At 39.3% G+C, this 25,831-nt stretch overlaps 1 protein-coding gene across 4 annotated transcripts in view; it reads left to right on the forward strand.

Moving 5' to 3' along the window:
• LOC103123250 (charged multivesicular body protein 3) overlaps window positions 1-25,831 on the forward strand; it is a 74,471-nt gene that overhangs the window by 17,151 nt on the left and 31,489 nt on the right. For 2 of the 4 annotated variants that reach the window (XM_007533900.3, XM_060187378.1), the window contains exons 3-4: window positions 11,075-11,190; window positions 15,142-17,144. The exons of 1 other annotated variant lie outside the window; for it this stretch is intronic. In XM_007533900.3, the coding sequence (XP_007533962.1) occupies window positions 11,075-11,190; window positions 15,142-16,711 (1,686 nt within the window). In that variant the 3' untranslated portion in view covers window positions 16,712-17,144. Of the gene's footprint in view, window positions 1-11,074; window positions 11,191-15,141; window positions 17,145-25,831 lie in introns of those variants that run through there. One more of the 4 variants, XM_060187381.1, reaches the window with a different exon arrangement.

Raw genomic sequence — 25,831 nt, forward strand, 5'->3', positions numbered from 1 at the left:
GCTGCTGTCTTCTGCAGATCATAATGAGTTTATTTTCTGAATAAGGCAAATGAAAGGTTTTTCCTTAGTCATATCACGATGTATTAGTTCTCATGAATTTATCATTGTGTTAAAGCAGAGTATTAGCATAGTCCTTCTCATATTAAGGTTTTTCATATCTCCTTCATTTTCTGCAGTATGAGGTGGAAGGAACACATTTTAGAACCCTTTTTACTAGTAATACATCCTGAACACTGTAAGTCAAGTGTTTGAGGCACGGCACACCTCCCAAGCTGCTGTGGATTTATTCTTAACCTGTTTTATCTTTCTGTGTTGGTGCTTATCAATTAAAAAAGGACTTTGAGGGATGGGTGATGGCACAACTGGTTGAGTGGACACATTACAGTGCATAAGGACTCAGTTTCAAGCCCCCAGTCCCCATCAGAAGCGGGAGAGTCTCATTAGTGGTAAAGCAGTGCTGCAAATCTCTGTTTCTCTCTCACACTCTATCTCCTCCCCCTCTCAATTTCTATCTCTTTCCAGAATAAATAGATGAATGATAAAAAGACACCTTATCTTAATAAAGGATTTTAATATTTGTTCTCTGCTTTGTCATAGTATAAGGAATTTAATGTTACTGGGATTGAGGTAACAATGAAAAACTTGATTTAAAGTAAATCCTGGAGGCAGTGTTTACTGAAGTATTTCGTGAACATGTCTCTTGATTCACTGAAGACAGTTTATATATATATACATACATATGTATATATATACATATATATATTTCCTTTTGTTGCTCTTGTTGTTTTATTATTGTAGTTATTATTGTTGTAGTCGTTGGATAGGACAGAGTGAAATGGAGAGAGGAGGGGAAGACAGAGAGAAGGAAAGACACTTGCAGACCTGCTTTACTGCTTGTGAAGGGACTCCCCTGCAGGTGGGGAGCCGGGGCTCGAACCGGGATGCTTAACGCTGGTCTTTGCGCACTTAACCCGCTGCACTACTCCCAATATATATATATACTTTTTAAAGATTTTATTTATGATAAAGATAGGAGGAGAGAAAGAACCAGACACCACTCTGGTACATGTGCTGCCAGGGATCAAACTCAGGACCTCATGCTTAAGAGTCTAATGCTTTCTCCACTTCACCACCTCCCGAACCATGACAGTTATTTTTTTTTTTCCTTTCTTCTTCCCCCTGATACAGACAGAGAGAAACAGGGAGAGGGAGAGAAAGAGAACAGGTGGGCAGTAGTTACCCAGTTAAGCGAACATATTGCTAAGTGCAAGCATCCAGGTTCAAACCCTGGCTCCCCACCTTCAGGGAAGAGTCTCATCACAAGCGGCAAAGCAGGTCTGTAAGTGTTTTTCTCTTTCCCTCTCCCCACACCTCTCTCAATTTCTCTCTATCCTATTCAATAGATGGAAGCAAGGGCCTCCAGGAGCAGTGGATTCGTAGTACTGGCACTAAGTTCCAGCAATAACCCTGGAGGCAAAAAAAAAAAAAAAAGAGAAACTCCTGTACTGGTCCATCACTTAGGAAGCTTTCCCTTCTGCAAGAGGGGGTCAGGGATTGGTAATGTGTGTGCTCTATTGGGTGTGCCACTACCCAGCCTTGTTAATAGTTTTAAAATTTTGCTTATCTTTTAGAGAACGGTGTTGTGGGGCCAGGCAGTGGAACACCTGGTTGAGCACACGTATTACCATTTTCATGGACCTGTTGAAGCCCTTGATTCCCACCTGCAGGGGATAAGCTTGAGGAGTGGTGGGGGAGTAGTGCCGCAGTTGTCTTTCTCTTTCCCCTCCTCTCTCAATTTCTCCATCCTATCAAATTAAACATAAAAATAAATAAGCATTAAGATAGTATTGTTCAGGGGAAATTCTATATATTTTTTCTTTTTCCACATTATTCTCAAAGCACAATATATGGCAAGTCACTTTATCCTTTAATTTGTATTTGATTCTTAGGCTTATTCATAACTCCAGTGGGAATAGCAGGAAATAAAATGCTATTGAATTTTGTTTTTATAAATCCCTCATCCTTACTTTTATTGATTCATTTAATCACACATATCTATTTAGTTGGCAAGTTGAAATAAAAGAAATAGGTATTGAATGGTTATTTGTGGTCTGGGAAGTGGCACAGTGGATAAAGCATTGTACTCTCAAGTATGAGGTCCTGAGTTTAATCCCTGGCAGCACATGTGCCAGAGTGATGTCTGGTTCTCTCTCTCTTTCCTCCTATCTTTCTCAGTAATAAATAAGAAATCTTTAAAGAGAGAGAGAGAGATGCAGACTGTCATAGCATCGCACTGATTTGTTATTTACATTAATTTGCATGTGGTTATATAATTACTAATAATATTAAAAGGGATATGCCTAGTGTTCTGTCTAGTAATAAATCACGCCACTAAAAAATAGATCAAAGTGTTTTTTTCTTATTATTTCATTATAGCATTTGTGATGATATAAATGGCAAGAGCCAGACAATGTACCTGACGTTTAGTTTTTCTTCTTAAAGTTCAAGTGGATTAGAGGCCAGGTAGTGGCGCACCTAATTAAGTGCACACATTATAATGCAAAGGATCCGGGTTCAAGCCCTTGTTCTCCACCTGCTGGGGGAAAACTTCATGAGTAGTAAAGCAGGGCTACAGAAGTCTCTCAGTCTCTCTCCTCTCTGTCTCCCCCTTCCCTCTCAATTTCTCTTTGAATCTGTCCAATAATAAATAAATAGTCAGCAAAGGATAGATTTTATTTGTTTATTAATTATTTTTTAAATAAAGGGATTACAATTTTTATAAGTTTAAGTGGATTACATAAAATTGACATTAGAAAACATAGTACTAAGCAATTACAGAAGCCAGACCTTCTACCTTCTGCAACCCACAATGACCCTGCTCCCAGAGGGATAGAGAATGGGAAAGCTATCAGGGGAGGGGGTGGGAAATGGAGATTGGGTGGTGGGAATTGTGTGAAATTGTACCCCTCCTACCCTATGGTTTTGTTAATTAATCCTTTCTTAAATAAAAAAATAATAAAAAAGAAAAAGAAAACATAGTACTTACTATCAGATGCTATCCAACTCAGTTCTTTTAAAAATGTGTTTGTTTATTTTTTTTAGACTTTTTAAAAATATTTTTATTTTATTTATTTATTCCCTTTTGTTGCCCTTGTTGTTTTATTGTTGTAGTTATTATTGTTGTTGTCGTTGTTGGATAGGACAGAGAGAAATGGAGAGAGATGGGGAAGACAGAGAGGAGGAGAGAAAGACAGACACCTGCAGACCTGCTTCACCGCCTGTGAAGCGACTCCCCTGCAGGTGGGGAGCCGGGGTTAAATGTGTTTATTTATTAATGAGAGAGAGAACACAAAAGCATCACCATAATTATTGATCCAAGGCATACTTATTGCCTTGGATCAAACTCAAGACCTCATAATGAAAGGTCTGCATCCAGCGCATTATCTCCCAGATCACTCAGTTCTGTCAGTGCTGTGCTAGAGCTGTCTCAGATTGCTTCATGAGGGTGATTGCTTTCTCTTCCCAAGTCCATGTATAGAACTGCCATGCTGATAGTTTGAAGTGAATCATGTTAGAGTAGTTATACCAGGGAAATCATTACACAATTAAAATTATGATTTTTTTCTTATTATTGTGTATCATTTCTCAGTTGGGGGATTGATGGTTTACAGTTGACAGTAAAATACAGTAGCTAGTACATATGTAACATTTCTCAGTTTCCTAATGATTTCCTTTTTGTTTCAGAGAGCTAGTTGTTAAACATTTCCCAGGCTGCATCCATTGGTCCCATTATCTAACAGATACTTTGCTGAATAATCTAGTGTGTGCCAGCTGAACTTAGTGATAAGTATTGAAAGCAAAAGATGAATAAGTCTGTGCTATAAAGCAATTTATAGTTGGATTTCCTAAAATGTGTGAAACAGTAAAACCCTTAGAGTTTGATTTTCCCTCCTGCTGAGTCAGATGGTGCTATCATTTTTAGAGAATCTTAAGACAATTAAAGAAGTAGAACATATGAAAATTGCAGGTTTTTTTTTTTTTTTGGAAAAGATCTATTTTTTAAAGTTCTCTGAATTGAAAACCCCATTTCTTCACCCTACATCTAAATTACATTTTTTTTGTGTGTGTGTTCTGGTTTGAGTCAAGAACACTAAGAACATTTAAGTGTGCGATTGTGTAGCATGGTACTATTTATGCTAATGTTTGCCCAGAAAACAATTTGCTACGAAAACCATTCTTACTGTATGAGAAATAATAAACTAGCAAACGAACAAACTTTGAAGTCTCTAGAGAACCTATGTAATGAGAAGCAGAAGAGTTACTAAACTCTCAATAGCTGAAATAGTTGAGTTCCCTATAGTGAGCACCCAAATGAGCTACTGGGCTAACTGCAGGCAGCTCAGTGGGGAGCAAGAATAGGGCTGCCGGGTGAAAGGAGCAGACACCCTGGGAAGGGGAGTAGAAGGACTGCTTCACTCATCTGCATTGCCAAAACTGATCAAATTTGGACGGAATTGAAGCTGTATTTTCTTTTTCTTTTTTTTTTTTTAATTTATTTTCCCTTTTGTTGCCCTTGTTTTTTAGTGTTGTTGTAGTTATTATTGTTATTGATGTCGTCATTGTTAGGACAGAGAGAAATGGAGAGAGGAGGGGAAGACAGAGAGAGGGAGAGACAGACACCTGCAGACCTGCTTCACCACCTGTGAAGCGACTCCCTTGCAAGTGGGGAGCCGGGGGCTGGAACCGGGATCCTTACCAGTCCTTATGCCAGTCCTTGCGCTTCGAGTTACATGCACTTTACCGGCTGCAGTACTACCTGACTCCAGAGGCTGTGTTTTCAGCCAGTGTTTCTCTAGTCTCTGAAATATTCTCCACAGGGAACATAACCTCTTTCTTAAACTACTAAGGAATAGCCGCCCCCCCCCTTTTTTTTTTAACTAGAGCACTGCTTATCTCTGGTTTGTGGTGGTGCTAGGGATTGAACCTGAGAATTTGGAGCCCTCAGGCTTGAAAGCCTTTTAGGGATTGGATGGGGCTCACCTTAAAGTGCACATATCACCATGTGTGAGGAGGACCTGGGTTCAAGTGGTATGCCAGTGCTATAGGTATCTCTCCTCTCTCTGTTGCTCTTTGCTCCTTCTCCTTTTCTCTTTCTCTCATATATATATTATTGTCTTATTTTATTGGGACTTATGGTTTACAATTGACAGTAAAATACAGTAGTTTGTACATGTGTAACATTTCTCAGTTTTCCACATAATAATTCAACCCCCTGTAGGTCCTCCTCTGCCAACATGTTCTAGGGTCTGAACCTTCCCGCCCCCACCCCTAGAGTCTTTTACTTTGTTGCAATACTTCAATATAATAATTTAAACAAATGAAAAAAAATTTAAAAAGTGGCCACCAGGAATAGTGGAGTCATGCAATTCTTCCTCTAAGGCACCCCAGTGATAAACCTGGTGGTGAAACAATAATAATAATTTTGCATAACCACTAAACTATCTCCCTATCCCTACTATGTCTTCACTTTTAATAACACTAGCAAGATCTTTAAGCACAGTATAAGTTGGGAATTTAACTGATGTCATGCATTAGTAATAGACTTTGAGTATTTTGTCACACCATGTGAATCAGATGAATTATTTTCTGGGGCAGGGGAGATAGCATAATGGTTATGCAAACAGACTCCCATACCTAGGCTCGAAGGTCCTCAGGTTCAGTCCCCGACACCACCATAAGCCAGAGCTGAGCCAGTGCTCTGGTAAAAAAATAAATAAATAAATAAAAATTCTGAAAATGTTAACAGTTTTAATTGTCACTAAATTAACTTTTACCAGATTTATAAAGAATCTTCAGGGGGGTGGATGGGAGGTGCACCTGGTTAAGCACACAGACCTACACAAAGACCTGGGTTGAGTCTTCCCCACACACACACCTATAGGGGGTCCACTTCACAAGTGGTGAAGCAGGTCTGTAGGTGTTTGTCTTTCTCCCTATCTCCCCCTCCTCTCAATTTTTCTCCTATCCAGTAAAATGAAAGAAAAAAAAAGGTCACTAGGAGCAGTAAATTCATAGTGTAGGACTGAGCCCCACCTATAACTTTGAGGGGGCGAGGAGAATCTTCAGTTGAAGGTGGGGAAATAGTAAAATAATTATGCAAAGAAACTCTCATGCCTGAGGCTCCCAGGTCCTAGGTTCAATTCCCCACACCACCATAAGCCAGAACTGAGCAGTGTTCTGGCAAAACAAACAATAACAACAAGAAAAACTTGAGTTGAGGGCCTGGGCAGTGGTACACCTGGTTGAGTATACACGTTACAGTGAACCCAGGTTTAGGCCCCCAGTCCCCATGTGCAGGGGAAAAGCTTTGTGAATGGTGAAGCAGTGTTGCAGGTGTCTCTCTGTCTCCCTCAGTTCTCCCCTTTTTCTCTCTATTTCTGTCTCTATCAAAAAAAAAAAAAAACTTAACAGTTAAATGGCATTGCAGTAGGGCACATTAAACAGAGTAATCTCAAATTACATAAATGTAATTTAGAAGCAGACTGTTTTTATAAAATCTACAAGGAAATTTTCACTTCTGTATGACTCAAAGATCTTTTAAACTCTTCAAAACCAGGTGTTAGAACAGTTTGCTGAATAAATAAGGCCTGGAGTTAAAGGTTAAGCACTTGCTTCAGAAATATTCCTACCTCTTTTTACACACTTTTCTATGTTATAACAAGGGGTTCCTGGGAACAATACTTTCATATTTCTCCTTCCTTTCCAAACATTGGCGCTCTCTAAAATATACCTGATAGTGATCAGCATCCTCACTAAAAGATGCCTGGAGACATAGGACCATATCATACATTAGTTAAAGCAGTCTCTCTCTCTTCCTCCCTCTCCTTTTCCCTCTCCCTCCCCCCTTCTTTCTTTGTAGTCACTGGGACTTCAGCACTCCAGGCCAACTTTTTCAGATAGAAAGGGTTGCATGCATGGCACAGTAGGTGCAATATCTTGCCAGCCCTAGGCAACCTCTTGATTACTCCCTGACTCAGTGTCATTATATAGACACGGCCTGAAATGTATGGATTATTTGTAGCCTTAATAGGAAATGAACAAGTGTGTGGTCCAGGAGGTGGTGCAGTGGATAAACCATTGGACTCTGAAGTGTGAAGTCCTGATTTCAATCCCCAGCAGCACATGTACTAGAGTGATGTCTGGTTCTTTCTCTCCTGTCTTCTTCATTCATAAATAAAAAAATAAATAAATAAATCTTGGGAGTTGGGTGGTAGGTAGTACAGTGGGTTAAGTGCAGGTGGCACCAAGAGCAAAGATCCCTGTAAGGATCCTGGTTCGAGCCCCTGGCTCCCTACTTGCAGGGGGGTAGCTTCACAGGTGGTGAAGCAGGTCTGCAGGTGTCTGTCTTTCTCTCCCTGTCTGTCTCCCCCACCCCCTCCATTTCTCTCTGTCCTATCCAACAACAATGAAATCAATAACTACAACAATAATTAAAAAACAAGGACAACAAAAGGGAATAAATAAATAAGAAACTTCACTCAGACTGAAGCAGTGCTACAGGTCTCTCTCTTTGCCCCATATCCCTCCTTCCCCTCTCAGTTTCTGTGTCCTAGCAAATAAATAAATAATTTAAAAAATCTTAAAAAAAAAAAAAAAAGGAAATGAGGGCAGAGGGGGTAGATAACATAATGGTTATGAAAACAGACTCTCATGTCTGAGGCTCGAAAGTTCTTTGTTCAAGCCCCTGTATCACCATAAGCCAGAACTGAACAGTGCTCTTGTTAAAAAAAAAAAAAAAAGGAAATGAGAAAGTGAAAAGGGAGCTTTCTTTTAAAGAGCAAAGAACATGAAGTATTGTTATATAATTATACAAAATCTTTATAATACTTCTAACTAATTCCAAAAATAAAATTTGATTACTTATGGAGAAGACTATTGAAACTCTAGAAAAAGCATTTGCCTACTGAAGACCAAATCATGTTCTTAAATTGCCCTTTTCCTGGTTACAGTCATTTGAGAACTTGAGTAATTTGTATCTCTGGTTTATTTTCATTAAAAAAAAAAAAAAAAACTTAGAAAAACATTTGCTTGATGTCCTAAATTGTGTTTATTAAATATCAAAATAATTTTACACATACACATATGAAATGTATGTATGTGTCAGTGTGAGGATGACAGTATACGTGGTGTATGGACAGACATCTGTTGTCACATTAAGTGAACTTCAAATCATTTGTCACCACCATGTATTCTCTTCTCCAGTTATCCTCAGAAATTTCTTTTTTAATATCTTTATTTATTGGATAGAGACAGCCAGAAATCAAGAGAGAAGGGGGGATAGAGAGGACAAGAAACAGAGAGACACCTGCAGCACTGCTTCACCACTCGTGAAGCTTTCCCCCTGCAGGTAGGGACTGGGGACTCGAACCTGGGTCCTTGTGCATTGTAACATGTGCACTCAACCAGGTGCGCCACCACCCAGCAAAATCCTCAGAAATTTCTTAGATAGCCATCAGACAGGCCACAGGTTAAGTAACTCTATCACTTTTTTTGCCTCTTCCAGAGAGTTGATTGGTGGTGCTTATTTCACCTACATTTCTGGACTTTCACTTCCTGGAAGGCTCGGTCAACATGAAAATGTCCCTTCCTTCAGAAAGATTAGAGCACCCTCTCCCCACCCCAGTATATTGTGTTGTAATTTTATGTCAGTAATATAGCCAAATGACCTTGGTATGTGTGTACCATGGGCTTAATATAAATCAAACAGATGGCTCACATAAAGGCTTTAGGCTTTTTTTTTTTACTTTAAATTCTCAGTTATTTTTTTATCAGTGTGAGGCATATATATATATATATATATATATATATATAAACTTTTACTGTATTTTCTTAAAACTCTTGTCATTCAAAGTTCAGAAGGTTAAGAGGCTGGGTAGTGGTGTACTTGGTAGAGCACACATATCACTATGTATGACTTGGTTCAAACCCCTGGTCCCCACCTGCAGGGGGCGGAGCTTCCTGACCAGTAGAACAGTGCTGTAGGTGTCCCTTTTCTCTGTGTCTCTCAGCCTCTGTTAAAACAAGGAAAAAGACAAAAATGGCTACTAGGTGCTATAGAATGGTGAAGGTACTGAGCCCCAACTTACAGCCCTGTTGGGTAGGGGAGTCAGGTTGGGGGGGGGGTGTTAAGAGTAGAATGGCTAAAAAAGAAGTCATTCCATATTTTGAAAAGATTTTTTTTTTAATTTTATTTATTTTCCCTTTTGTTACCCTTGTTGTCTTTATTGTTATTGATGTCATCGTTGTTAGATAGGACAGAGAGAAATAGAGAGAGGAAGGGAAGATGGGGAGAGAAAGAGAGACACCTGCAGACCTGCTTTACTGCCTGTGAAGTGACTACCCTGAAGGTGGGGAGCCGGGGGCTCAAACTGGGATCCTTACGCTGGTCCTTGTGCTTTGTGCCACATGCGCTTAACCTGCTGCGATAACACCAGACTCCCTGAAAAGATTTTTTTTTTTTAAAGATCTTTTTCTTGTGTGGTCTAGGAGATGGTGTAGTGGATAAAGCATTAGACTCTCAAGCATGCATCCTGAGTTCAGTCCCTGGCATCACATGTTTCAGAATAATGTCTGGTTCTTTCTCTCTCCTCTTACCTTTCTCATTAATAAATAATGTCTTTTAAAAAATCTTTTTCTTAGGGGAGTCGGGCAATAGTGCAGCGGGTTAAGCACAGGTGGTGCAAAGCACAAGGACCAGCATAAGCATCCCGGTTCAAGCCTGCGACTCCCCACCTGCAGGGGAGTCGCTTCACAGGCGGTGAAGCAGGTCTGCAGGTGTCTATCTTTCTCTCCCCCTCTGTCTTCCCCCCCTTTCCATTTCTCGTCTCTCAGCAACGACAACACCAATAATAGCTACAACAATAAAACAATAAGAGCAACAAAAGGGAATGAATAAATAAATATTTTTAAAAATCTTTTTCTTCTTCCACTCTTGTATTTAAAAGCTATTTGCAGGGAGTCAGGCGACAGTGCAGTGGGTTAAGCGCACGTGGCTCAAAGTGCAAAGACCAGCGTAAAGATCCTGGTTCGAGTCCCTGGCTCCCCACCTGCAGGGGAGTCACTTCACAAGCAGTGAAGCAGGTCTGCAGGTGTCTCTCTTTTTCTACCCCTCTCTGCCTTCCCCACCTCTCTCCATTTCTCTCTGTCCTATCTTAACAACGATGACATCAATAGCAACAACAGTAATAACTACAACAACAATAAAAACAAGGGCAACAAAAGTGAAAATAAATAGAAAAATATAAAAAATAAAATAAATAGAAAATATAAAAAAATAAAAGCTATTTGCAAATTTGAAGTAGAAGTTCAAGAATATGACATTAATGTGGTCAGGCTGGGGAGACAGCATACTGCTATACAAAGAGACTTTTATGCCTGAGGCACCAAAGGTCCCAGGTTCAACCCAGCACCACCATAAACCAGAACTGAGCAGTGCTCTGATCTCTAGGTAACTTTCTCTCTGTTTCTCTCATTAAAAAATAAATAAAAATTTAAAATAATAAAATTAATATATCATTCATTATGCATATTAATACCTTTTGTGATCTTTAAGTATAGAAATAAAACTGATTTAAAGCATAGATAATTAGAAAATGTGTATTTAACTCGTCTCTATAATTATGCTTTAAAAAGTGAAATTTGAACTTGCTGTCTCCAATGTGTTAATTTTTAATTGGCTTTGGATCGTTGTTTTAAATGTTTATTTCAGAGCCAAGAAATGACTCCAAATCACATTTTCTTCCATTGTAACTTAATTCTAGAGTATAGTCAAAATTCTGGACAATGTGGCCAGCTTTTTAATAAGGACTTGACTCTCTAAAGATGAGGGAACACAGTGTTGCATGTTTAATATTTTAAATGTTTATTGGTTGCATAGTTGTTCTTCTGTAAGAATTACAACAATAATATGATAGGAACAGACTGTCTTTTCTAAATAAATAAAGCTGCAGTTACAGGTAGTTGCTTTGATTCTGTTTTAGGTAATTAACTGTTTCCTTTTTTTTCTGGGGGGTAGGTTATAGCAAATGACAGAAGTCCTTTGGTGGGTAAAATCCATTGGGAGAAAATGGTGAAAAAAGTGTCACGATTTGGAATACGTACAGGCACTTTTAACTGTTCCAGTGACCCCAGGTAAGTTGATTAGGCAGTTCTTTTTTTATCTTTATTTACTGGATAGAGACAGTCAGAAATCAAGAGGGAAAGGGGTGATAGAGAGGGAGAGAGACAGAGCGACACCTGCAACACTGCTTCACCACTCACAAAGTTTTCCGCCAGCAGGTAGGGACCAGGGGCTGGAACCAGGGTCCTTGCTCATTGTAACGTGTGCTCATCCAGATACACCACCACGTGGCCCCTGATTAAGCAATTCTTAGAACCTTAGTGCTCACCAGGATTTTCTTTTTTCCTGTTTTTATTAATGAGTGAAATATAGAACTGGAATATCACTCTGACACTTGCTGTTCTGGGAATCTGGACCTCAGGCCTGCAAATCTTATGCTTAACTGCTGAGACACCCCACCTCCTTCAGTCATCAACATTTTCTTTTTTAAGTGTTATTTTTTCAGTTTTTTCATTTTTTTAATCTTTTATTTATTTATTTTTAATTTTTTTTAAATTTTATTTATTCTCTTCTTGCCCTTGTTTTTTATTGTTGTAGTTATTGTTGTTGCTGTTGTTGGATAGGACAGAGAGAAATGGAGAGAGGAGGGGAAGACAGAGGGGGAGAGAAAGATAGACACCTGCAGACCTGCTTCACTGCCTGCAAAGCGACTCCCCTGCAGGTGGGGAGCTGGGGCTTGAACCAGGATCCTTATGCCAGTCTGCGCTTTGCGCCATGTGTGCTTAACCCACTGTGCTACCGTCCGATTCCCTTTATTATTTTTTTATTATTGGATAGAGATAGAAATTGAAAGGGGGAGGTAGAGAGGGAGAGAAACACCTACAGCTCTGCTTCACCACGCATGAAGCTTTCTCCCTACAGCTAGAGACTAGGAGCTTAAACCTGGGTCCTTGAGCACTATAATGTGAGTGCTTAACAAGGTGTGCCCTCACCTGGCCCCTTTTTATTATCTTTATTTATTGGATAAATACAGCTAGAAATCAAGAGGGAAGGGAGACATCTGCAGCCCTGCTTCACCACATGCAAAGCTTTCCCCCTGCAGGTCAGGATTGGGGGTTTGAACCTGGGTCCTTGCACATAGTACTGTGTGTTCACCCACAGTGATTGCTCAGCAATATGGGACATAACAAGACCCTTAGTTCATTCACTTACAGACACTGCATTAAAAAAGAAACTGGACCAAATCTCACCAGCCATGTTTTAATCATCTTTAGTCTTAAAATTCATTCGTAAGGAGCCAGAAAGGTGGCTGCATCATTGAGCCTTGCCTGTGGGCTGACCTTTAGTATTACATATGGCAGCCAGTGTCTTTCATAAATCATCATAATAAATTCTTTAAGTGTTCTCAAAAGCATCAGCATAAGAGCTAGATATTTTCATGGGATTGTATTGAATTTTTTTAAGGAAACTTTAAAAATCATCTTTATTTATTAGAGACAATCAGGAATCTAGAGGGAAGGGTGTGATAGAGAGGAGGAGGGACACCTACAGCACTGTTTTACCACTTGCAAAGCTTTCTCCCTGCAGGTGGGGGGTGGGGGCTGGGGACTTAAACCTGGGTCCTTCTGCATTGTGTTACGTGTACTCAAACAGGTGCACCACCACCCGGCCCCATCACTGAATTTATTCAAGCCTTAAAATTTTTTAATTGGCAATGAAATTTCTTGTATGTATCAGGTAATATTATACTTAAAAATATATACATTCATCTTCATTTCGGTTGAGTGATGGGATTTTAAAATTAATGATAGGCTTTGTGTTAGACTTCTTTAAATTGATGTTTAGATAAATATGTATTAGTAGCTTGGTGTTTTGTAATAATTAGAGCTTTTCAGCTCTGAAAAACCTGGATTTCACAAGATGACATATGGAATCTTCAGTCTCTCTGTACTCTTAAGGTCTGCCTGGAATGGTAAACTTTAAACTATCAATTAACTGAAAAAGAAAGCACAAAATACATGTTTTCCAGACATAAAGAAATATATAAATATGGACGGAGAGTAGATAGCATAATGGTTATGCAAACAGACTCTCAAGCCTGAGGCTCCAAAGTCCCAGGTTCAATCCCCTGGACCACCATATGCCAGAGCTGAACAGTGCTCTGGTAAGGGGAGAAAGAAAGAAAGAAAGAAAGAAAGAAAGAAAGAAAGAAAGAAAGAAAGAAAGAAAGGAAGGAAGGAAGGAAGAAAGAGGAAGAGAGACAGAGAGAGAAAGAGAGATAGAGAGAGAGAGAGAGAAAGAAAGAAAGGAGGAAAGATAATACACAATTTAAAAATGAAAGCTACTTTAAAATATTTAAGAAATATACTGTTGAATGTAAAACATTCCCCAATAAAAAAACAAGAGAAAAAACATTTAACAAATAACTAAGGTGGTGGTTGTTTGACTTAATTGCTTTTGGGGGGAGAATAAAAATAGAATTCATTTCAATGATTATTACTTTTTGTTGTAGAACATGAGAAATTTTATTTTATAGGAAGATATGATCCTCATATTATAGTTAAAGTAGTGTTGATATTAATGTAAGTTATCTAGTTAAAAAAGTGAATCAGCTCAAAAAGCTAAAGGGCATTGACTGTAATTCTGAGTCACACATATAGTTTTTCAGTTATAACAGACTTTGTCTTTATATCACATTACCTTTGCTTGTCTTAAACTATAGCATGAAATTCTTGAGATTATTCATGTCATTATCATAAAACTATGTGCCACATACATCCTCTTACTATGATCATATGTGTGATATGCTTATTTAATAAAATATTAATTAAAAGATTAATAATAACATTGGGTGGGGAAGTTAGCATAATGGTTATGCAAAAAGACTCATGTTTGAGGCTGCAATATCCCAGGTTAAATCCCTCATACAGCCATAAGCCAGAGCTGAGCAGTGCTCTGGTGGGGGGAGAAATACATATATATATATACACACACACACATACATACATACATATATACATATATTAAGTAAACTTAGCATTTTTACTATCTTTTACAAATATATAATGAACAAGATTATCCTTATAGTAGTGCAGCAAGTACATAAAGATGATGAAATATTTCCTATTTTATTTTCTTAATTATTATTACTTATTTTTATTTATTGATTTTTTTTTAATATTTACTCCCTTTTGTTGCCCTTGTTTTATTGTAGTTTTTATTGTTGTTATTGATTTTATCGTGGTTGCGTAGGACAGAAAGAGAAATGGAGAGAGGAGGGGAAGACAGAGAGGAGGAGAGAAAGATAGACACCTGCAGACCTGCTTCACCACTTGTAAAGTGACTCCCCTGCAGGTGGGGAGCCGGTGGCTCGAACCGGAATCCTTACATTGGTCCTTGATCTTCAGGCCACATGTGCTTAACCTGCTGTGCTACTGCCTGACTCTTTTTTTTTTTTTTTTACCAGAGCACTGTTCAGCTTTGGCTTATGGTGGTTCAGAGGATTGAACCTTGGACTTGGGAACTTCTGGCATGAGAGTCTCTTTGCACAACCATTTTGCTATTTCCCCACACACACCCACACATACCTCTTAAGCAAGATACATTTTTCTTTAAAAAGAAATAAGGGCTGAGGGGACAGCATAATGATTGTACAGAAGACCTTCATCCCAGAGGTTCTGCATTTCTAGGTTCAATTCCCAGCACCACCATAAGCCAGAACTGAGCAGTACTTTGGCAGAAAGAAAGTGGGTGGGCAAGGTGGGAGGGGTGGAGGGAAGGAGGGGGAAAAAGTTAAGAGGTAAACATAAAGGATTGAAGATGAGCCTGCTTGTCACATTGTTAAGAATTATTAGCACTTTTTGATAAATTGGAGGCTGTTTGGTTTTAGGGGAAGTGTATCTTTGTTTCAAGGTCTAAATAAATCTATTAAGCAGGAAAAAAGTTGTTTGTACAACACTGAAGATGAGCAGACTAGCTTATCCAGCAGCATAGATGTTTATTTACATTTTACTCTCTTACAGATATTGTAGGAGAAGAGGCTGGGTACGATCCACACTCATCATGTCTGTTCCACAAACAAGTACTTCTAAAGGGAAAGTCATGCTTAAAGAATACAGTGGACGCAAGATTGAAGTAGAGCACATTTTTAAGTGGATAACTGCTCATGCTGCATCTCGGATCAAAACCATTTATAATTCTGAACATTTGAAACAAGAGTGGAATAAAAGTGACCAATACTGGGTAAAGATATACCTGTTTGCAAACCTTGACCAACCTCCAGCTTTCTTCTCTGCACTAAGTATAAAGTTTACTGGGAGAGTTGAGTTTATTTTTGTTAATGTGGAAAATTGGGACAACAAGAGTTATATGATGGATATTGGTGTATATAACATGCCGTCATACATACTTAGAACTCCTGAAGGAATTTATAGATACGGAAACCACACAGGGGAGTTTATATCTCTTCAGGCCATGGATTCGTTTTTGCGCTCCTTACAACCTGAAGTAAATGACCTGTTTGTGTTGAGCTTGGTTCTAGTTAACCTTATGGCTTGGATGGACTTATTTATCACGCAAGGAGCTACCATAAAGCGATTTGTGGTTCTCATAAGCACTTTAGGGACATATAATTCTCTATTAATTATTTCCTGGCTACCTGTACTGGGCTTTTTACAGCTCCCTTACTTAGATAGCTTTTATGAATATAGCTTAAAATTATTGAGATATTCCAATACAACCACACTGGCTTCATGGGTGAGGGCAGACTGGATGTTTTATTCATCACACCCAGCCCTGTTTCTCAGCACATACCTTGGACATGGTTTACTAATTGATTATTTTGAGAAGAAGAGACGACGCAACAACAATGATGAAGTCAATGCCAATAACTTAGAATGGTTATCAAGTCTGTGGGACTGGTACACCAGCTACCTCTTCCACCCTATTGCTTCTTTTCAGAACTTTCCTGTAGAATCTGATTGGGATGAAGACCCTGACTTGTTATTGGAGCGGTTGGCTTTTCCTGATCTTTGGCTTCACCCTCTGATACCAACTGATTACATAAAAAACTTACCAATGTGGCGATTTAAATGTGTTGGAGTCCAGTCAGAAGAGGAAATGTCAGAGGGTTCTCAAGATACTGAAAATGACTCAGACATCGAGAGCACAGACACTTTTAGCAGTGAGAAGGAAGTACTTGATAAACAAAGCATAGTTGATGAATCTCCAGAAAGAACAAGCCACTGTGATGCTGAGGCTTGCTCATGTGCCAATAAATATTGTCAGACCAGCCCATATGAAAGGAAAGGGAGGTCATATGGATCATATAACACTAATGAAGATATGGAACCTGACTGGTTAACTTGGCCTACTGATATGCTGCATTGTACAGAATGTGTTGTTTGCTTAGAGAATTTTGAAAATGGATGTTTGCTAATGGGATTGCCTTGTGGTCATGTGTTTCATCAGAATTGCATTGCAATGTGGTTGGCTGGGGGCCGACACTGTTGCCCAGTTTGCCGGTGGCCTTCTTATAAGAAAAAGCAGCCATATGCCCAACACCAGCCCTTGACGAATGATGTCCCCTCCTAACCATGTGCAATTTGTCCTTTATAAGCTTTGAGTATCTTACAGCTTGCCTTCTTAATGTTAGTCACAATGTTTTTGTGGTTTGAAGTTTAATGTTAATGCAGTGACAGGAACTACACATTATGCTGATGTTAATGACAATTATTTGGTTGCCTTGTGTGTCAGTTGAATGCATACTTAATTATAAAAATTTTATTTACAACATTGGTAATTCAGAAGTTAATGTTTTTTGTAAGCACAAAGGAGTATGATAGAAATTTATCCTAGTGAGACTTTACAAGGTAGGATCAAATTCTAATGAAATTGAGGTGGTTTCTTATCCTAATTGTTCCTTCCCTTTTTACAATCTCTGTCCAGCACCTCTTGATTAAATAATGTATGCTCGGAGACATGAAATTGAAACAAACCTATGAAATAAATTATTTTAAAACCATAAGTTTACAGCTGTTCCAATGTTAAATTATTTTGATAAACAACTAAATAGCTACAAGTGTTTTGCTGGTTAATTTCACAGGTAAATCAGACCTTAATCTTAACATGCAAGGAAAAATAGAATGTTAACACTTGTTAGAGGCTTTTATAATCCATATTTTAGTTTTTATTAGAGAAGGAATTTCATGGTAAACCTTTTAAAAACTATTCAGTCACTTATGAGTATATGACACATTCATCTAAATTAATCAACTAGCATGTTAGTATTTTATTTTACTAGAGCACTGCTCAGCTTTGGTTTATGGTGGTGTAGGGGATTGAACCTGAACCTCAGAGCCTCAGGCATGAGAGTGTTTTCATAATCATTATTCAGTCTTTCCTACCCAAGACTAAATGTAGTTTCATACTTCTTCCAAGTATGCTTATTAATTTATTTTAGGAAAGAGTGAACCAGAGCATCACTCTGGACACACATAATGCCAGGTATCAGACTCAGGATCTCATGCTTGCGAGTTCTTTATCCATTGTGCCACCTCCTGGGATACCAAAATATTTTTAAAGTATTGCCTGCTATTAACATTTTTGAGTAGCATATGCTATGTGGCTTATAAAAATGTTTATACACATACTTTTTTTTTTGCCTCCAGGCTTATTGCTAGAGTTCAGTGCCCGCACTCTGAGTCCACTGTTCCTGGAGGCTGTTTTTTCCCTTTTGTTGCCCTTGTTGTTGTTATTATTGTTGTCATTGCTGTCAAATAGGACAGAAATCAAGAGAGATGGGGGGAGAGAAAGATAGACACCTGCAGACCTGCTTCACCGCTTATGAAGCAACTCCCCTGCAGGTGGGGAGCCAGGATCCTTACGCAGGTCCTTACACTTGGAGCTATGTGCACTTAACCCACTGTGCTACCACCCGGTCCACCACATACATTTTTAATTGGATAGAGACAGAGAAATTGAGAGAGAAAAGGGAGAGGGAAAGACAACTCAGCAATGCTTCATCACTTGTGAAACTTAACTTCCTGCATGTGGGGAACACGTTTGAACCTGGGTTCTTGCACTTTGGGACATGCGCTCATCCGAGTGCCCCACTGCCTAGCCCTAAATTTGACGTAACTAGAATTAAAGAACATTGCATAGATAATATACTTCCCACTTGTGTTATATCAAGAGTTGTGTGGTGTCAGTCTATCCTTATTGTTGATGATGCTAAATTTGTTTAAAGGGATGTCTTTTCATTGTAAAATACATTCCACTTTAAGAAGGTAACTCTAGGGGGCTGGGCAGCAGGTTAAGCGCACATGGCACAAAGCACAAGGACCAGCATAAGGATCCTAGTTTGAGCCCCCCATTCCTGAAGCAGGTCTGCTGGGGTCTTTCCCCCTTTCTGTCTTTGCTTCCTCTCTCCATTTCTCGCTGTCCTATCCAACAACAACAGCTATAACAACAATAGCAACAAAATGGGAAAAATGGCTTCTAGGAGCAGTGGATTTGTAGCACAGGCACTGAGCCCCAGTGATAAACCTGGAGAAAAAGAAGAACTTTGTCTTCAACAACTTTTAGCCCATTTGATTTAATATACATTGGCGATTAGCCTGAAACAGTTAGAAACTAGAAGTATTTACATGAAGATGTTAGCTTTTTTAAAATTATTTTTGTTAATTAGATAGAGCCTGAAATTGAGAGGGTAGGGGGTGATAGGGAGACAGAGACACATGAAGCAATACTTAAGCACTCGCAAAGCTTTCCCCCTGCAGTTGGGGATGGGGGGCTCGAACCTGGGTCCTTGTGTATTATATCATGTTCACTCAACCAGATAGATGTGCCACCACCCAGCTCCTTTTTTAAATTTATTTTTATCTATTGAACAGAGAGCAGAGATCAAGAGGGTAGGGGCAGGTAGAAAAGAGAGAGAGACACCTGCAAACCTGTTTCACTTGTGAAGCTTTCTCCCTGCAGGTGGGGATCAGGGGCTCAAACCTGGGTTCTTGTGCATTGTAATATGTGCTCAACCAGGTGTACCACCACCAGCCCCCAGAAGATGTTACCTTTTTTCGACATTGATTAGTGTGTGCGTGTGTGTAGAAATGTTTACATTCTTCTTTTACTCACATTTGAGTATCACTATGGACACATAAACTTCATTCAACATGTTAAGATCATTTAAGAATTATCTCGGGAGTCAGGCAGTAGTGCAGAGAGTTAAGTGCGCGTGGCGCAAAGAGCAAGGACCGGCATAAGGATCCCGGTTCGAGCCCCTGACTCCCCACATGCAGGGGAGTCGCCTCACAAGTGGTGAAGCAAGTCTGCAGGTGTCTTATCTTTCTCTCCCCCTCTCTGTCTTCCCCTCCTCTCCATTTCTCTCTGTCCTATCCAACAACAACGACATCAATAATAACTACAACAATAAAACAACAAGGGCAACAAAAGGGAATAAAATATTTTTTTTTAAAAAAAGAATTATTTCTGTGGGGCCGGGTGGTGGCACACCTGGTTGAGCACACGTGTTACAGTGCTCAAAGACCCAGGGTTCAAGCCCCCAGTCCCCACCTTCTGGGGGAAAGCTTTATAAGTAGTGAAGCAGTGCTGCAGGTGTCTCTCTTTCTCCCTATCTCCCCTACCCTCTCGATTTCTGGCTGTTCCTGTCCAATAAATAAAGATAATTTAAAAATTTTTTTTAAATAATAAAAAAAGAATTATCTCTGTGTGTGAGAGAAAACCAGAACATCACTCTGACATATGCACTTGGCAGAGATCAGACTTGGGACCTTGCACATCAAGTCCTACACTTTACCACTTTTTGATGCTCAGATGCTCCCAAATGTGATTAGTAAAGTTTTGCTGTTGTCATATTTCTTTTCAGTCTACCTTGCTTTTTGACACAAGATATACCAGGCTCACTTTGGTTTTGGTTTTGCCTCCAGGGTTGTCAAGGGGGCTTACTGCCAGCACCGTGAATCCACCACTCCTAGCACCCATTCTTTCTTTCTTTTTTTTTTTAATCTTTATTTATTGGATAGATCGCCAGAAATAGATAGAGATGATAGGGAGAGAGACAACCTGCAGCACTGCTTCACCACTCACAAAGCTTTCCCCCGGCAGGTGGGGACTGGGGGCTCAAACCTAGGTCCTTGCGCATTGTAATACATGCACTCAACCAGGTGTGCCACCACCCAGCCCCACACCCATTCTTTTCTGTTCCATCCCATAGGACAGAGGAACCGAGGGGGAGAGGAGTAGGCAGAGAGGGAGTGGAAGACATCACAGACATGCTTCACTGCTCGTGAAGCTCCCCTGCTGCAGGAGCTCGAACCAAGCTCCCTGCACCAGTCCTTGCATATAGCACTACGTGTGCTTAGCCCACTGCACCACCAACTAGCCCTCTACCAGACTCACTTTCCCTGACTAAGCTCTGTAATTAACCATTTCTTTTTTTTTTTTTTAATGTAATTAACCATTTCTTCAAAGGGTTCAATTTTCATGGCACACTTTTAAAGTACTGTATTAACTGTCTCCCTCTCCAAACAATAAGAGGATAAAACTGTCTCTGACATGCTGCTATGGGTTATTTAAACTTCCACTTAGAATACACTAGGCCCCTATTCTCACCAGTGTACATGCTGAAGACTAGTACATTTATTTTGTATCTGGTTGTCGGGAAAGTCATGGAACATTTTTGCATAGAAAAACGAAAATCCATTGTAACTTTTCTGATAACCCAGTATTAATATTTGAGAACTATTTATTTACTGCTGCCATGGTTATCAAGTGGGGCTCAACACCTGCGTGTGTCTACCACTCCTAGAAGCAGCCTTTTTTTTAACTCCAGGGTTATCGCTGGGGCTTGGTGCCTGCACTACAAATCCACTGCTCCTGGAGGCCTTTTTTTTTTCCCATTGTTGTTGCCCGTTATTATAGTTATTGTTGTTGGACAGAGAGAAATGGGGGGTCAGGCGGTAGTGCAGCGGGTTAAGCACACATGGTGCAAAGTGTAAGGACCGGAGTAAGGATCCGGGTTTGAGCCCCCGGCTTCCCACCTGCAGGGGAGTCACTTCACAGGCGGTGAAGTAGGTCTGCAGGTGTCTATCTTTCCCCCTCTCTGTCTTCCCCTCCTCTCTCCATTTCTGTCCTATCCAGCAACGACGACATCAATAACAGCAACAATAACAGCTACAACAATAATTTAAAAACAAGGGCAACAAAAAGGAATAAATAAATAAATGTTTAAAAAAATAATTCCCACTAAGTAGATCAAGAGTTCAGGACTAATGAGATGGATAGCTTTGAAGGTCCTCAGACCCAGGGAAAGAGTGAGTAGGCAGTAGTGGGATCAACAGTGTGTACGGTCCAACTAAAGTATACACATCTTTTTTTGGTAAAGATTATGTCAGTCAAACTGATTGTGAGTCTCTTTGTAACCTCTGCATAAAATCTTCATAAGATCTTTCATGTTTAGGGTTCTTTCTGCCGTATTTTTTTTTTCCTCAGAGATAAGTATGTTTGTGGAAAAGATAACTATAGCAAACTACCTTTTGCCCTTCCTTGCTAGTGCTGAATCACACACTTGTTACTGTCACATTCCCTCAGCATTATGTGCACAGTGGGTTGATTGGTTCTTACATGTTAAGCAGGTGGTACTTGAACATTCTTAGTTACCGTCTGTTTTCAAGTACACTCTTAATATTGGCATAGATGATACCTAACTGCATTTATAGTACATTTACCTAGTAAGGAACAGAAAGTATGTTTGAAAAATAGAGACACCCTTGTGGTTCAGGAGATGGCACAGTGGATAAAGCATTGGACTTTCAAGCATGAGGTCCTGAGTTTAATCCCTGGCAGCACATGTACCAAAGTGATGTCTGGTTCTTTCTCTCCTATCATTCTCATAAATATGTATATATATGTGTATATATATATATATACATATATATATATTATATATAAAGGCGGGGGTAGATAACATAATAGTTATGCAAAGTGAGTCTCATACCTGATGCTCCAAAGTCCCAGGTTCAATCCCTCGCACCACCATGAACCAGAGCTGATCAGTGCTCTGGTTAAAAAATAAATAAATGAAAATAGAGGCACCCAAAATTATTTCACAGTCCAGACACATTTTATTAATGTTTTCAGTTTTACTGATATATACATTGTATAGATTCAAGCTATATGTACAGTCACAACCATGGCAACATTTAACATCTCTATCATGTTGTGTAATTAGTATTTCTCTTCTTTTGTTGTTTTCCAAAATATTTATTGGATAGAGACAGAAAGAAATCAAGAAGAAGTTGATAATTTCAGGGCAACTCATTTCTTTTTATTTAATTATTTTTTAATTTCTTTATTGGGGGATTAATGTTTTACAGTTGACAGTAAATACAATAGTTTATACATGCATAACATTTCTCAGTTTTCCACATAACAATACAACCCTCACTAGGTCCTCTGCCGTCCTGTTCCAGGAGCAACTCTTCTTTTATTTTTTTTTTATTTAATTTATTTATGAGAAAGATAGGAGGAGAGAGAAAGAACCAGACATCACTCTGGCACATGGGCTGCTGGGGATCAAACACGAGACCTCATGTTTGAGAGTCCAAAGCTTTATCACTTCTCCACCTCCCAGACCACAGCAACTCTTATTTCTATTGGTTAAATACTCTCCACTTAATTTCCCTTAATTCCTGAGCCAAATGACTCAAACAATAGGTTTCTGGAGCAAAAATGGATTGTACGACTCCTGATTTTATTGCTAGAGACTTGGGTGGGAGTCACCTCTTTTTTCTTTTTTAATTTTTTAAATTTTCCGTTTTGTTGCTTGTTTTATCATTGTAGTTATAATTGTTGTTGTTATTGTCATTGTTAGATAGGACAGAGAGAAATGGAAAGAGGAGGGAAGGCAGAGAGGGGGAGAGAAAGAGAGATACCTACAGACCTGCTTCATCTCTGCAAGTGTGGAGCTGGGGCTTGAACCGGGATCCTTAAGCCGGTCCTTGCTTTTTGCACCACATGCGCTTAACCCACTGCACTACCACCCGATGCACAGGAGTCATGTCTTAAAATGTCAAATATAAGAGCTGGGTTCTGGGACTGGGTGGTAACACACCTGATTGAGCACATATTACAATGCACAAGGACCCGAGTTCAAGCCCACAGTCCTCATCAGGTTTCCCAGCAGGGGGAAAGCTTTGCAAGCGGTGAAGCAAGGCTGCAGATGTCTCTCACCTTCTCTATCACCCCCTTCCCCCTCAATTTCTGGCTGCCTCTATCCAATAAATAAATAAAGACAATTAAAAAAAGATGTAAAAAATTTTTTTTAAAAAGATCTGGGTGTTGTTGCACCTGGTTCAGCACACACATTACAGTGCTCAGTTCAAGTCCCTGGTCCCCATCTATGGGGGGGGGGGGTTTACAAATGGTGAAACAGTGCTGTAGCTCTCTCTCCCTCCTCTCTATCTCTCCCTTAGCTCTCAATTTTTGTATCTATACAAAATAAAAACATTTTTAGAATGTCCAACAGAAATACCTCAGGCTTTTGAAATGGTACTGCTCAGATTACTTATTAGTGTTGTACATGGTGGACTAGGACTAATCTTGATGCATTTTGCTTTGCTGAAAGCATCTCAACGTATTTGATGAGAATACAAAAAGATGTAGTTCTTAGGTTTCCTATTCAAAATAACAGAATCTGAGTGTGGCAAGCAAATGTGAAGGCTGTTTTGTCTAATCTGCCTTAATTTAGATGCTTGATGTCCCTGTTAGAAATTGGCACACTCTTCATCTAACAGAAGGCATGGTACATTTGCAAAAATCTACAAACAGATCACCTGCCAGGTTCTACAGAAATGCATGTTGCTAGCTGGTGGCATAGCAACAGCAAGTGCTGAAACCCCAGATTTGGACACTATTTTGTTAGACACTTCCAATATCACCAGCTTTGGGAAAGGATACTGAATCAGGAGATAAGGGATAGAGAAAGTCCTAATATGTTTTACTTGTTCTGAAATATGTTGTCTACATTTACTCATCAAAATGGGACATATTTAACCTGAATTTTATTTAGAAGTCTGTGAACTGTAAGATAATAAAGGTCATGCCAATGAGATTAGTACCAGATTCATTCCATTACCCTGAACATCTCCAAAACAGGGAATAGGAGTCAGGAAAGATTTCTGCTTCCAGCGAAGCATATTCTTTGATACTTCTCATGGAAGGCAGATTTACATAGGCTTTACTGTATTTCCATGACGATGAAAAGGGTGAGGGGTAGTATCAGTGAAGCAAAAACAGTTTACAGCATAAAGGGCAAAATAAATGGTTTTAGAGAAGTTAGAGAAAGGATCCTTTACAATAAAAAAAAATTTTTTTTGAGGCAATGTGGCTTTATGATACTGTTTTGGAGTACAGGTTCACCTCTCTGTAAAAATAATATTCCACCAACATCACCAAAGTACAATAATTCTTTCTTATAAATTAATTTTAATTATTTATTATTGAATAGAGACAGAGAGAAATTGAGGGGAGACATAGGGAGGGAAAGAGACAGATACCTGCAGCCTTGTTTTACCACTTGTGAAGCTTCCCTCTCCACCCCCCGCAGGTGGCTTGAACCTGGGCCCCTGAGCACTGTGATGTGTGTGTTTAACCAAATGTCCCACCACGTGGGACCCCAATAATTCTTTATCAAAGTCCTCTGCACTCCCTTCAGCCTTCACCCTCTGCTCCCATTCCCATCCCTCCCTTGTATCCTCAGTTCTGCAATCAGAATACAAGGATTTGAGTTTAATTTTGTCTGTTTTTCCCTTTCTTTTCAAAATTTTACTTTAATATCACTTTATTGGGGGGAATGTTTATTTATAGGAATGATATTGTCACTGGGATATAGTTACATATTTTTTCTCCCCCCCCCCCAGTCATGCTAGGAATAAATTCAAGGTCTTGTGCCTGTGTAACACCACTGAACTGTCTTTCCAGACCAACTTTTCCACTACTATTGTCTATATCCTTCTTACCAATTTCACTTAGCTTAATTCCCTCCAGGATTTATGTTGTCACAAATGGCAAAGTTTCATCGTGTTTTTTTTCTATATAGTAGTATTCCATGGCACATACACACTACATCTCCTTATGGATTGGATTATACCTCCTCAAAAAATGTTCTGAAGACCAGTGTTTCTGAATGTGAGTCTTTGGAAACAGTCACATTCACAGTTGTACTGCAGATATAATTAGCTATAACATCATACTGAATTTAGAATAGGTCCTATCTCAGGATTGGTATCCTATAACAGGAGAAGAAATACAAAAGGAAGACGTCTCTATAGACTGAAACTGTGTTCTCCCAAAACTTACGTTGAAACCCCAGTCCTCACGGGGTATTTGGAAATGGGATCTTTGGGAGCTAAACTGACTCAGGTAAGAGTAAGAGATAAGTGGCAAGAGCAAGAGATAAGTGGCATAATAAGCGGAAGAGACACCAGAACTTCCTCTTTCCATCATGTGAAAATGCTAACAAGGGCAACAAAAGGGAATAAATAAATAAATAAATATTTAAATAAATAAATAATAAAAGAAAATGCTAATCCCGGAAGAGGTTTGCACCAGAGCATGCTGGCACTCTAGCCTCTAGAACTTCAGACTTCTAGCCTCTAGAACTATGCGAAAATACATTTCTCTTGTTTGAGTCAC

The sequence above is a fragment of the Erinaceus europaeus genome, chromosome 3, assembly GCF_950295315.1.
Source record: "Erinaceus europaeus chromosome 3, mEriEur2.1, whole genome shotgun sequence".
Lineage (NCBI taxonomy): Eukaryota > Metazoa > Chordata > Mammalia > Eulipotyphla > Erinaceidae > Erinaceus > Erinaceus europaeus.